Source organism: Dasypus novemcinctus, chromosome 23 (assembly GCF_030445035.2).
Source record: "Dasypus novemcinctus isolate mDasNov1 chromosome 23, mDasNov1.1.hap2, whole genome shotgun sequence".
NCBI classification, from domain to species: domain Eukaryota; kingdom Metazoa; phylum Chordata; class Mammalia; order Cingulata; family Dasypodidae; genus Dasypus; species Dasypus novemcinctus.
In genome coordinates this window covers 52,476,560-52,490,474 of record NC_080695.1, presented here as the reverse complement: position 1 = coordinate 52,490,474, position 13,915 = coordinate 52,476,560, and the positions used below count along the sequence as shown (strand labels likewise).

Here is a 13,915-nt window from a genome sequence, read left to right as displayed (position 1 = left end):
CTTTTCTGTTGTGGAAATAAATGAAAAAACCCAAAGAAGAACAGACTAACTATAAATGGCTCTCTTTGGTAAGAGAGTCAACACCACCACTCATTTTATGCAGCAAGTCAAAGGCAGGCAGGGGAATGGAAAAGATTTAGTAGGAAAGGAAAAGGAAGATTCTACATATGTCCTGACTGTAGACTGTTGTCATGAGAAAGCTGAGATTGGCTAACTAGAAGTGGGGCATCCTACGTGGCTGGTTAAGCATATTTGGCCTCCCCCGTTGGGCATAATTTGGAAGCAGGGGCAAAAAAGTAGGGAAGTTGTCAGTTAATGTTCAGATTCTCACTATTTTTGTGTGATTGTTACAGGGTTTGTGGTTTGCCTTCCTCAACTGAAAGTGTAGATACTGCACTGATGGCTACAGTTAGTGGGCCAGAGTTTCCTGGTTAGTTACTGTAGCTAAAGGTGGTTTGCAGTTTGCTGGTACTTGTCCATTAATATGTTCAGGCTCTCACATTGTTCTACCAGTTAATTCATATTTGCTTTCTCTATGACCAAGTAGCCTAATTTGGACTTCTCTTCCCTTTGTTGTAGTACCTCTTACAATTGTTTTGTGTTTTTTAGTAGGATAAAATCTTTAAGGACTTGAAAAAACTTTAGGTATAAAAGGTGTCATATTATTTTTTACTCAATAAAAAGCAATTATCCAGACCAACTGCTATAAAATGTGGCTTGGCAAGAATGCTGGAGGTTTAGAACATAGAAAGAGCTCTTTGGTAAATCTACTTGGGTAATTCATTACTTCTCAGAAGAATACATCTCAAAATTTGGAGTTAGATAACATATCCTTGTACCAGGAGGATGATGCATTCTGTTTCCACGAGGAAAGAACACGGTAACTTGCATTTGAGAAGCCCTCGTATCCCTTCCAATGCATCATTTATTTTGGCTCTTTCTTATTTGTATCCTTTTCACTATAATAAGTACGTCACTTTCAGAGACATTTGTGTATCGTTCCGGCAACTTAGTGGACCCTTGATTATGGGAACCCATACAACTTTATAACCAGTTTCTCTGAAGCATGCATGGCCTATGCCCTTGAACTTGTGGTTGGTGTGGAGTGGAGGCAGTCTTACAGAAGCTTGCCCTTGATCTCTGAAGTCTTGAATAATTCTGTGTAGAGTCAGACTTGAATTGAATTGAGTTGCTGTTGAAAGTTTTATGTTATTTCAGTCTACATAAATTTTATAGTGCTATTTGAGATCTTCCATGAAAATACCAGACTTACTGTAAATGGGTTTCTTGTAGCTGTAGAAATTTAAACCTGTGGATATACTTTTTAATCCATCTATGTGGCTATCTCTGAGAAGACCTCTCTTGCTGAGCAAATACAGTTTAGTCTTTTTCATTGTCCAGGCCACTACTGTTTAATGCCATTAAACAACAAAACCAGGCAGTCACTTTTCTGTCATTTAGGGCTCATGTTTAATGGCTTTTCAAAAACAAATCTCTGCAACCTATAGATCTTTGGTTCCTCAACAACAATTTTTATTTTGCTGAGTTTTGGGGGGAGAGTCAAGCTTTTTATTAGAGAAGTAGTAGATTTACCGAAAAAGAATGCATAAAATACAGAGTTCACATATTCTACCCTATTATTAATAACATGCCTTATTGTGATACATTTGTTAGAATTCATGAAAGAACATTTTAGAAGTTTTTTATTCAAGCAACCTATATACAACTTAAAATGTCACCTTTTATCCACCTTCGCATATATAATTCAGTGCTATCAATTACATTCACAATGTTATGAATATATTGTCACCATTTATTACCCAAACTTCATAATCACCTGAAATAGCCACAATTGTTTTTAATCATGAAATGGATTCAGTTGCTCCTTCATCCATGACGGTCCCCTTGTTTGTTTGCTACCCTCTCTGTCTCAAAGCCACTGAGTTCAGACCCTGATCTTGTTTCTTGTCCTGGTATCCTAAATGATGTACTTATCTCCAATTTCTTGTCTTTACCTGCCTCTTCCAGGCTCTGATCCTTCCTCTTCAGAACTGCTAGTGTAAACTTGCTCAACTGTACATCATCCATGTCATTCCAAGCTTACATTCTAAGGAGGATGCTCTGCTCCCTCCAGAGTCAAATCCAGGTTTTTCAGCAGAATACAGGGTGTTTCTCCTCGTAGATCCCTGCTATCATATTCTTGCTGCTTATTCCCTCCAGTTTCCTCTCAAGTGTATAGTGCTGCAGCCCCCTCCCGAGCACTCTTGAGCCACCTAAAACTTTATTTGACTTAGTGCATACCATTAGCCCCACAACAAAAATGTTCTATTACATTCTTTCTGCGTGGCAACCTCCTGCCCACTGAGGTCTCTATGCTCTTCTAAGTATCTTCTAGAGGATGATGATGCAAGAACAGATGAAGAGACAAAAAGACAGGTCATTGTTTCAAATGTAATATGACCCCTGAAAAATGAGTTTGAATCTACACATAACGGGCTTTAAATTATCCTTTTCCTCTTCTTTCTTCCCATCTTTCACAGACTTATTTATTCTGAATTTTTCCCACTGTTTGAAAGACATATGACCTTTTACTCTTCTTTTTGTAATTACCCTAAAATGGTCTTCCTCTTGCCATATTCACGTCTTATATGTATTAATATTTTATCTCTTCCTAACTTTTAACTCTACTATCTTCCTGAAATATTTGATATTACAATAAATATATTTAAATCTATGTATGGTTTAACCCCACAAGACTTTAGTGTATTGGACATGTTCTATGGAAATTTCTTTTTAGATATGTTTCTTTTATCATTTTGCAATCTTCATTGTTTCCTACATCTTCAGACTTCTGTCAGATTTTTTCCATTTATCTGAAGAAAATACTTTAATAAACATCCCTATGGTTTATTATTTGAATGACAAAATGTTTATATTAACTCTTTTTTTAAAAAGATATTCCCTTTGACTTTGATTTTGCAGTTAGTTACCACAAAGAAAACCTATTGTCTTCAATGCCCATTGATTTTTTGAAGGAAAGAAATAAGAAATATTCTTATTTTTGATCTTCTGAAGCTGTCCCACCCAGCGCTCTTGCTTTCTTTTTGATTTATAATTGATTTTGTTTTCCATTGGTTTTTACTGAGATATACCTGGTTACTGATTATGTGTGTGTATTTATACTGTTATCATTAGCCTGCCTTGAAATTTTGTTGTAATGTCTTTCCTCGGTTTTGAATTAACTCAGCTATTATCTCACTGTATTAGTCAGCCAAAAGGATGCTGATGCAAAATACCAGAAATCTGCTGGCTTTTATAAAGGGTATTTATTTGGGGTAGTAGCTTACAGTTACCAGGCCTTAAAGCATAGGTTACTTCCCTCACCAAAGTCTTTTGCCACATGTTGGAGCAAGATGGCTGCCAATATCTGCCTGGGTTCAGGCTTCCTCTCTTCCCAGGGCTTGCTTCTCTTTCCTCACAACCAAGCCCCTCTGTGTGCTTACTTCCCGGGGCTCCAGTTCAAGACTCCAGCATCAAAACTCCAACATCAGATATCCAACTCTGTCCTTTTCCATGTCTTTTATCTGTGAGGCCCCACCCACCAAGGGTTGGACCTCAACACCCTACTGACATGGCCCAATCAAAGCCCCTAATCATAATTTAATCATGCCCAGGTACGGACCGGTTTACAAACATAATCCAATATCTCATCATATGATGCTTCTGTCTCACTCTTTCCTTCTGAGAGTCCCTTTAAACATTTTCCTGCTTCCACAGTGTCTCCTACTTCTCTTTCTAATTTTTAATCTCTTTTATTGCATTGACATCATGCCAGGTACTTTTTCCAAGAAATTTTCCTATGCCCTAAATCACTCATCTGTTGTGGTCAAACTTGCTGTTGAAACTATTCTTAGAGTTCTTAATTTGATGTACTTCATTTTTCAGTTTTATAGTTTCTAGTTCTTTGATAAAATTTGTCGTCTGACCTTTAAATTTCTTGAAAATTTAGGCAGTTATTTTAATGTGTGAGTGATGAAGCAAAAGAGTCCCTCATCTTCCAGCAAGCATCAGGTTTAGCTTTATCCCATCTCAAGTCTGAAGCAAGCGTTGCTCTGCCCTTACTGGCAACTTGTTTGAGGTAAACTGTGAGCCATATTAGGGCCAGAGCAGTGCTCTGTACCCCTTGACATCCTTACCTTACTGCACACCATCTCCATGATAGTGACTACAGAGAGCACTTGCTGAAGTACGCCCTGGGTGGCCAGAAACAAGTGCATAAATCTTACTTTCTGTGTGTGTGTGTGTGTGTGCGTGTGTCTTTTCCCTCATTCCTAGAGATTTTTTTAAATAATGTTCTTGATTTATAGAAAATCAAGAGTCATTTTGGGAAGTTTGAATGAGAACCCCCCCAAAAATTAACACAAGACAACATAGCAAATCAAGCATTCTTTGACCATTGTCCTTTGCCAACACTATCAGTGAACTGAATCCAGTTAAAGATTGATACCCTGAGCTTGAAGGTTGTACCTAAAATCTCTTTGGAGGGAAAATATTCAGACTCTGGGGAAGGGGAGATCATTTTTTAATTCCATAGATGTTGCCTTTACTAAGATTTGCCTTTTTTCTCAACCAGAAACTTCTGAAGGAGGTGTTAGACATTCCACTTCTGAGCTGTGGGAATGTCATGTAGCTAACTGCACATTTTTAATAATGCCAAATCCTGCAGTTATCTCTTTTTATCAGTGTTATTCATAAGATGTGCAATCAAAAACGTCTTCCCATAGAGAAATCAGACCAATAACCATCTCCTGTTTCATCCTAATCTGATTAGTTGTGACAAATTGGTCAATCCTCATTTCCCACATGGAATTAAAAGTTCCACCACAAATGACTTTCCCCCAAAGGTCATTTAGAATGTCTCATATGTACTATTTACATTTGCTAATTTTATTGACTATTGAGTAGGATCTAATGAAGGGAAGGTCCAAAAGTAGACAACTTGCCAGCAGTCCAGAGTTTGTCAAAAGGAGACTTGCATCTTTCCTCTAATCGTGTTTGTGAACGTATGCATTTATGTGGAAGAATGGAAAGGACATTTGAATGAAGGTCTTCAAAGTGATGGGAGGGAATAAACATGAATTTCACAAGTGAATGGACAGTGTTGTGTATTTATTTCTCATCTTAGGAAACTTGAGCATGAAGAGCACAAGCAGCAGAAAACCCAGAAGGAGCTGTCAGCTGCAGAGGAAAAAAACAGTTTGGCTATGGAGGAAGTAGAGAATTACAAGTGAGCTCACCTTCTCACCACCAGCAGTTTGTGTATCCAGTGTTGAATGTTTTTGAACTATTGTACATTATTTAGACCCAAGTAGTTCAGAAACATAAATATATGATGAGAAGAAATTGGGAATTTACACAAGGGAAAAAAGTTACTTTTATGAAAGAAGAAAAATGTTCAGTTACTAATACTTTATTGATTCCCAGCGCTAGCCAGAAATGGGGGTGATGTAATTGTTGGGATCCCTAAGGAAGTTTGGCATAGTGATAATACCATTTGACAGACCAAGTTGTCATAGCCATGGGAAATATGGACTGAACATAAGGAAAGTAAGAAAAACACATTAAAATGAAAGATACTCATTCTAGGATTGATTAGAGAAATTTTAAGAATGGGTCAAGACATGATGAAATGTAAGCTGAGATATTTCCAATTGGTAAGTAGTAAATAAACTGAGACAATATCTTTGATCCTACTGTACTCTTAAAATCATGTGAAGTATGTTTTAATTTGTATAGGTGAAGTCTATAAGGGTGCAGTTTATAGGGTCCTGGGAATATAGAAAGGATATTTGATTTTGTGGTCACTACTTTGCTTTATCTGATGAAAGTGATTGTAACTCATAGGAAAATAATTGAAGAAATGGAGAAAAAACTACAGCAAGCAGAGAGCTCATTCAAACAAGAGGTAACAGTCTTTCTATTGGCAATCCCAGCATTCTACAGCATCTAACTCATATATAAGTACTAGTCTTTAGAATCCCCAAACATATATATGTTTATATGTTGTGTTTTTCAGATTGCTCTTTATGAGAAGAAGGAACATGACAACTGGGTAGGATTTTGTTGTGGTGGTGGCTCCTTCCTTTTTTTCAGTTTCTACTACAAATGAATGTGCATGTATGTTTGTCCTCTATAGATCAGAATTCAGGATCTAGAGAGAGCGATGGTCGAGGAGACCAGAGCAGCTGCCTACTTGAGATGCAGGTACAGGATTTTTGGCATCCATTTTTTTCTCAGCATGTTTTTGAGTTTTTAAGGCCACATTATTTGGTATCAAATAAGGGATAGTTTTATCTTGTTCTAATGTTCATTCAATTCTATTCTTTCTTTGTGTTGAAGATTGGAAAAAAATCAAAATAAGAAGGCACAAGAAAAATGTGGCATTAAGGCCCCAATGCTGGGAAGAACTGACATGCAAAACCCTCCGTGCAGAGGTAGGAAGCATTTTGTGAAGAGCAGCAACTTAATTTCTGCTGGAAAATCCACATAGAGTGCTTTTTGTTCCACTTGGCTGTCCTCGTGCTGCCAGAAATTGTCCTACGAACTTAGTAAAGAAATCAGATTGTCTTACTGGGATGACAGGGTATTGTTGTCAAAGGGTCCCCCAGTCAGAATGTCTCCTTGTCTGTCTCCTGTGAATGGTGGAGCTCACACCTGTCCACTGAAAACGCACACCTGCTACAATGACCTCTTTGTTATTCTCAGATGATGATGAAGCATCCATAGAAGATCATTGGGTCAAAGTTCATTCCCCCCTTTAGGGTATATGGTTCAAGGAGTTTTTTCTCATTTCTTTTAGAATATGGACTAAATGTCCTGCCTCAGGAAGAAATTTTCCTGATTATTCTGAGAGGAATAATAGTGTACTGTAAGATCTTTTAAAATCAAACACTTATTTAAAATTTTTTGAGTTTCTTCTTTTTCTTCATGTGTTCTAATATTTCGTTATGAATTATAGTACTTTATCCATACATTAAATTTCCATGTAAATTTACTCATCCTACATCAAGTCTACTACCCTACAATTGTACTATTAAACCCAATAATTATCTTCTTATTACTATTAATGCCTCTAAGTCCATTTCTTTTTTATTATCTTTTTTTTAAAGATACATAAGTCACACAAAATGCTACAATAAAAAATATAAGAGGTTCCCATGTACCCCACACACCCCACTCCTCCCACACTGACAACTTCTTTCATTAGTGTGGTACATTCATTGCACTTGATGGGTACATTTTGGAGCATTGCTACACAGCCTGGATTATAGCTTATGTTGTAGCTTACACTCTCTCCCAGTCAGTTCAGTGGGTTATGGCAGGATATGTAACGTCCTGCATCTGTCCCTGCAATAACATTCAGGACCACGCCAAGTGCCAAAAATGCCCCCCATATCACACCTCCTTTTCCCTCTCCCTGCCTCCAGCAATTCCCATGGCCACTGTCTTCTCATCAATGAGATAGTTTCTTCCATTGCTAGAGTCACAATAATTCTATAGTAGAGTACCAATAAGCCCACTCTAATCCATATTTGATTCCTCCATCCTGATGTCCACTTCACCTCTAAATCAAGAAGGGGTGTAAGTCCATTTCTATGCATAAAATTTCTAAATTACCTGGCCAATATAGGAGTCAGGTTACACAGAGATAGAAAGATTTAAAAATATCCACCTGTGGTTTGAAGAACAGTTCCAGTGAGGTTAATGTGTAGGATTTAAAGATATTCTTCCTCTCCAAGGCTGTTCTTATTTTAATTTTCTAACTTGGCTTAGATTGCAAGGCATTTACACGATGTGTACGGGGAGATCCCTGGTTTTAATGTCCATTGCCAGCTAGTATGATCCCTAAACCATCCACTTTTCCTTGATTTGGTTTGAATACACCCATGTTCTGTGATGTCATTCTCAGTGGTCAGGGGATGTGCCTCCCCCTTGTCTTAAAGGGCCACCTGAGATATCTTAGGACTGGTGAGGGAACTAAGTGAGGTAAAGAGCCCAAGATGAATGGAGGAAAGGAGTGGGGGGTTTGTTATTCTTCTGTAAAGAAATATGCAAATCAGGGTAAACCTTGGCGCGGTCTCTGACCTTTGTCTGATTCAGGACCTGGTGCAGCTCCCGTGAAGAACAACAACTCCAGAAGCTCATTCCCTGCCAAGATGATGGAAGAAGGCAAGGTAAATGCTGCCATCCTTTTCATGCATAAGTAAATATTTCAGGAAAATTGGATCTTTTCATATAACACCCTCTTCTTGCCTCATTCTCTTCCTTGTTCATTGATATCTTTGCTGTCTCTTTACAAATAGAAAACTCTTCCCCCAAGTCCTGAAGCCTTCCCATTCCCAGCTTGCCATTTTGCTGGCACTTCCAGGAGCTTTAAGTCCTTAAGAGGGTATGTTAGCCAGCAAAGGGGGTGCTGATGCAACATACCAGAAATCAGTTGGTTTTTATAAAAGGTATTTATTCGAGGTAGCAGCTTACAGTTACCAGGCCATAGAGCATAAGTTTCTTTCCTCACCAAAGTCTCTTGCTCCGTGTTGGAGCAAGATGGCTGCCAATATCTTCTAGGATTCAGGCTTTCTTCTTTTCCCAGGGTTCATTTTCTCCAGGCTCAGCTCCTCTGCTTTCCCCACAAGGTCAGCTGTAGTCTATGAGGCTCTCTACCCTTTGCCTCACTCCACAAGGCCTGTAGACTAGTAGGCAAATGACTTGTTTCTCTTCCCGGGGCCTTCTGTCTTTCCTCACAACCAAGCTCCCTTTGTGTGCTTATTCCTGGGGCTCCAGCTCAAGACTTCAGCATCAAAATCTCCAACATCAAAACTCCAACCTCCCTTCTCTGCTCTGTGGTTTTACTGAGTCCTCACCCACCAAGGGGGTAGGATGCAACGCCTCATTGATGTGGCCCAATCAAAGCCTCAATCATTATTTAGTCAAGTAAAGTTAAACCAATACACTCTAATACGTCCGGAGGAAAAGACCAGTTTACAAACATAATCCAATATTCCATTTTGGAGTTCATCAACAATATCAAACTGCCACAGAGGGTGAGGAATTAAGGGCTAGCACTCCTCTATCTCTGGAAGGAACAGAATAAGAAAGGCACTTCCCTCCACTACTGGAAAATCATGGCACGCTTGATTCCTTACTAATCTCCTTTATTTGGAAATGTTGCTGGGTTACTGCATACTGGTTTTTGTTATTGTTATTACTTTATTCCATTCTTATATAAGATTATGAGATTATACATGTTTAGAACATCTTCTCTAATCCTCATATTTGAAAATGTGAAATGACATCCCTCCAACTTTGTTTGTAAGCTTCATGCAATTTGAATGCTCTTAGGGAAATCCATAATGAATAACATAATTCAGCATCGCGTCATCTCTATTGGAAAATGTGCTATAGCAGAATCCCAGCAGTCAGACATTAGGTAAATTCATCAAAATTATAAAAAATTACAAATTGGCAACACTGGAAGTGAAATAGTGAAGAGTGAAAATCAATTATTACCTGTATGGCCAATAAAGGTCTTGGAATACATTGGTGAAAGTATGTTCTTTATTGGTCTGTGTAAATGTTAATGTGGTAAATCCTCTTAACATATACTATGGGACTTCTCCACCTTGAAATCAGAATGCATTTATTTTAATTCTGTCATTTAGCATTCTCATCTGCAGCTCATGCAATACTTAAAATACAGTATAACCTATGAATTCAGACACATATAGCTGTGCCTATCTAACTTCTATTGGTAATAATGATTTTGTTTGAAAACATTTTCCCTGTTTCCACACTAGACTTCAGGAATATGCATCTCTCTAGTGCCCACGAGAGAGAAATTCCAGAGTAGAAGAACTATTTGTCAGGGAGAGAAGCAGATGGGGAAAAAACCGGGCTGGCAGGCAGACCCGGTGTCCATTCTGGCTGTGTCTCTTGCAAGCTGTGACCCTGGGCAAACGATCTAATTCTCCTCAGAGTCTCTATTCACCCAAATTTAGGTTGGTCCTTCTAACTTTCAGAGTTCTGTGAATGAGATATGACATGAAAGGCTTATCTAAGGTGTCTGAAGAGCAGCTATTTTTCTTTTGGTTTTCATTTTCTCTCGTTATGGTTTTAATGCAAATAGGTAGGTTTTGTGGTGATTGAAAGGGAGGTTTGAAAGGTGGTTTTGGGGAAAAAGTGTCATTTAGGAATATGCTCTTCTATTAATTGGAGTTACATCTATTACTTCCCTAGCATTTCCCTTGTCTTTCCTTACATGTTCTCACAGGGAGTGAAATAAGTGGCATGAGTGGTGACAGAAGTTCACCCTCTCGGCGTGTATTAACATCTCTAAGTAGCATGGGTGGGGCTGCGTGGGAGGGATGTGTTTTCCCACACTGGTACTCGTATGTATTGGATTTCAGTTTTCTTGATGTTGGTGGTTTTGTCTGTCAAATCAACATATTTCTTAACTTTGACTACTGCTTTGCAGGATAATATGGCTGCAAGTGGGCCCCCTCCTTTCCAAGGATCACCCTTCATGCCCTACCCCATGGGAGGCCCTCCACCACCACGAATGGGCTATTGGTGGCCTCCTCCACCCTGGTGGCTTCACCCACGGCCTCCACCTCCTCCATTTGGTAAGATGAAGTGAAAAGTCAGAGTCCAATTGTAAAGCACTTTCATTTACAACTCCTTTTTTTGTCTTTATTTTGTAATGTTACATTCAAAAAATATGAGGTCCCCATATACCCCCCACCCCCTTCACCCCACTCCTCCCCTCATAACAACAACCTCCTCCATCATCATGAGACATTCATTGCACTTGGTGCATACATCTCTGATCACCGCTGTACCTCATGGTCAGTGGTCCACACCATAGCCCACACTCTCCCACAGTCCACCCAGTGGGCCATGGGAGGGCATACAGTGTCCAGTAACTCCCTGCAGCACCATCTAGGACAGTTCTAACCCCCAAAAATGCCCCCATATCATATCTCTTCCTCCCACTCTGTACCCCCAGCAGCCACCATGGCCACTTTCTCCACAGCAATGCCACATTCTCTTTGATTACTCATCACAATAGTTCATGAATAGAATATCAGTAAGTCCACTCTAATCCATACTCTATTCCTCCATCCTGTGGACCTTAGAATGGTCGTGTCCACTCCACATCTCTATCAAGAGGGGGCTTAGATTCCACATGGATGCTGGATGCAATTCTCCTGCTTTCATACAACTCCTTCTTGTAAAGCCACACTTGCTTTGGCGCAGCTTTCCAATGCAAGTGTAATTCTGGTTGAGGACTTTGTAACTTTCCTCAAGTTACTTAGGATATATGATGGCCTTAATCATCTCCCCATACTGAGCTGGAAAGCAGATGTATCTTTTAGACAACAAAAGAGGCTGGTTTTAGAAAGCCAGAAATAAACAGTTCTGCAAATGTATATAGAACACTGATCTTGGCCTGACCGTGTAAGGGATAAGAAAAATTCCTACCTTCAAGAGCTTAAGATGTTTCTAGGAGAGAGATTAATACAATAAATGGCACAATGTTGACAATCACCCATAAGAGAAACACAAATGAAGGGCCCTGGAGGTCAAAAGAAAGGCCATATGAATCCCTGGATGCCCAGGGATACGTGAGTATGTTGCAGAAAAGGAAAAACTGAGTAGATGAAAAATGAATATTTCTTGAATCCAAGAACATGGACCTCAAAACAGTTCCTGCTGCGATAAGAGCTAGCTAGAGTTGGGAGTTGGAAGCCTAGCATGAGGCCCCAGCAGAACTGCTGCGTGAATGTTCAAAATGCCCAATAGTGGACAATGAAGTTATCTTCACCAGCATTTCTTTGTTGCCATAATACCCTGAGTTCATCGCCTGAAGTATATGTGGCTTTCCTCTTGGAGTCCTGACCTGAATGTAGTGAATTTGTTTGAAAAAAAAATTCTTTGTAGAATTTGGTAGTTTAATTCAGTTTTGACAGGATATTTTGCCTTACTATGCCCCAGTGAACCAAAATTGAAGACAGGATCTAGTCTTCTTTCAGGTATAGTCTAGGGGAACAACTCCCTTGGCCTCATAATAAGTCAGTCTTCTAGCAGAAAATTCATAACTTCATGATCTGCCTCAGCTCTACCTCTATCACCACATTCCAGCATTCCAATTCCTACCCCTGATACTTGTCTTCATGCCCACAAATACATCTTGCACTCTCCCAATAAAGTGCCTGTGTTCCTGCCTTTTACTCACAATACCAACTTTATCTGGATTCTACTCTTAATCTTAGCCCTTATATATATGAAACTGATATACTACTTGTTTTCTGAAGCCATTATGAGGACCAAACAATATACACATAAATAAAGAACCTTTCAAAATATCTAGTGCCTACTGCATACTTTTCCTACTCACGGTTTAAATGACATTACTTCCACACAGAAGATCTTCTAAAAGTTGTCCTGTGAGGTACATTAAATTGAACTAATACTACATCCAGTGAGTGTTCAGATTATTTGCAATTCCAATTTCAAAATTTAAGGCAAAGACTCCACCCCGCATTTATAAAAATTCAACTCCTACCAGATGAAAAAATGGTAATGGTCAGATTCTGTACAAAGTTCAATTCAGAGATGTATATCTGATATATGAAAGCAAGTTTGTTTCATTACATATAGACACCCAGATGCAGGCACACTAAAATATTCAACATGGGCCACAGAAATATCACAGAAGACAAAATGTATAAAGGGAAAATAAAGATCATAAAGATTGATCTAAATGTAATCCTTTGCCTTACAGGACCATCATTTTGATATTTGAAGAGGATCTTCAGCAGTAATCATCATGCTGCAGTTATTACAATCTTAGAAAATGTGACAGATCTACATTAATATCTGATGATTTCCCCTGTCCAAACCTGTTTCTTGTTCCCTTTATCTTTCATAGGTCGTCCCCTAATAAATTTCTTGCTATCAAACGCCCTCTAATTGTCTCCTTTCTGTAGGACTCACTAACACTAATCCCTGTCAGAGGAGTACAGACAGTGTGCTTTATTGTGTACGCTGTTCAAAAACAGGTAGGTCAACACGGCAATGTAAGACATCCCCTGAAAAAGCCTCCCTAGATATTCAGCAAATGTAAGGACAAATTTCACTCTTTTATAACTCTGGAGGACATAGAGACTGGAGACGGACTCCACAAACATTGAATCAAAGAAAGAGACAAATATCAGGTAGGAAACTTCAGTCCCAGACCAGCTAGTCCTCTCCCCTCTCCTCAATTTTCCCACATAGCTTGGAGTTTTCCAGAGGCAGCAGCATGGAGCCCTCCCACTGGGGACCCAGACTATAGAGGTATTCACAGCACTGAGTTAGAACCCAATGCATATATAGGCACAGGGACCCAAGTCCCCTGAGACTCCCAGGCAGAACACTAGCTTCTGAGGAATGCTGCATACAAAAGGACTTCTGGAGAGATCAGAGGGATACCTCAGAAAAGATCAACTACCAAAAAAAAAAAAAAAAAAAGAAGTTGCAACGAAGGACAAGAGATAAAAAAAATAGATATGACATATAAAAATCAAAGGACAAAATGACTGAAGTAAGTACTGTTTTTCCAGTACTAACACTGATTGTTAATGAATTAAACTCCCCAATCAAAAGACATAGATTGACAGAATGGATTAAAAACCATGATCCAACTGTATGGTTTTTACAGAGACTCACCTTAGAACAAAGATATAAAGAGGTTGAAAGGGAAAGTTTGGGAAAAGATAGTCCATGCAAATAGTAACCAAAAAGAGATGGGATAGCCACCTAACATTGGACAAAATATACTTCAGGTTAAAAGCTATTGTAAGGGACAAAGAAAGAC

The 13,915-nt window shown here is 39.0% G+C and overlaps 1 protein-coding gene across 1 annotated transcript in view; it reads left to right on the top strand.

Annotated features, from left to right (window-relative positions):
- Positions 1-13,023, top strand: part of LOC101438030 (transport and Golgi organization protein 1 homolog) — a 36,124-nt gene extending 23,101 nt beyond the window's left edge. Inside the window, exons 13-20 of the mRNA XM_058286344.2 lie at positions 5,186-5,287; positions 5,905-5,965; positions 6,077-6,112; positions 6,197-6,264; positions 6,400-6,494; positions 8,161-8,234; positions 10,532-10,679; positions 12,842-13,023. Of these exons, the coding sequence (XP_058142327.1) occupies positions 5,186-5,287; positions 5,905-5,965; positions 6,077-6,112; positions 6,197-6,264; positions 6,400-6,494; positions 8,161-8,234; positions 10,532-10,679; positions 12,842-12,855 (598 nt within the window). The 3' untranslated portion in view covers positions 12,856-13,023. The remainder of the gene's footprint in view (positions 1-5,185; positions 5,288-5,904; positions 5,966-6,076; positions 6,113-6,196; positions 6,265-6,399; positions 6,495-8,160; positions 8,235-10,531; positions 10,680-12,841) is intronic.
- The last annotated feature ends 892 nt before the right edge of the window (positions 13,024-13,915 follow it).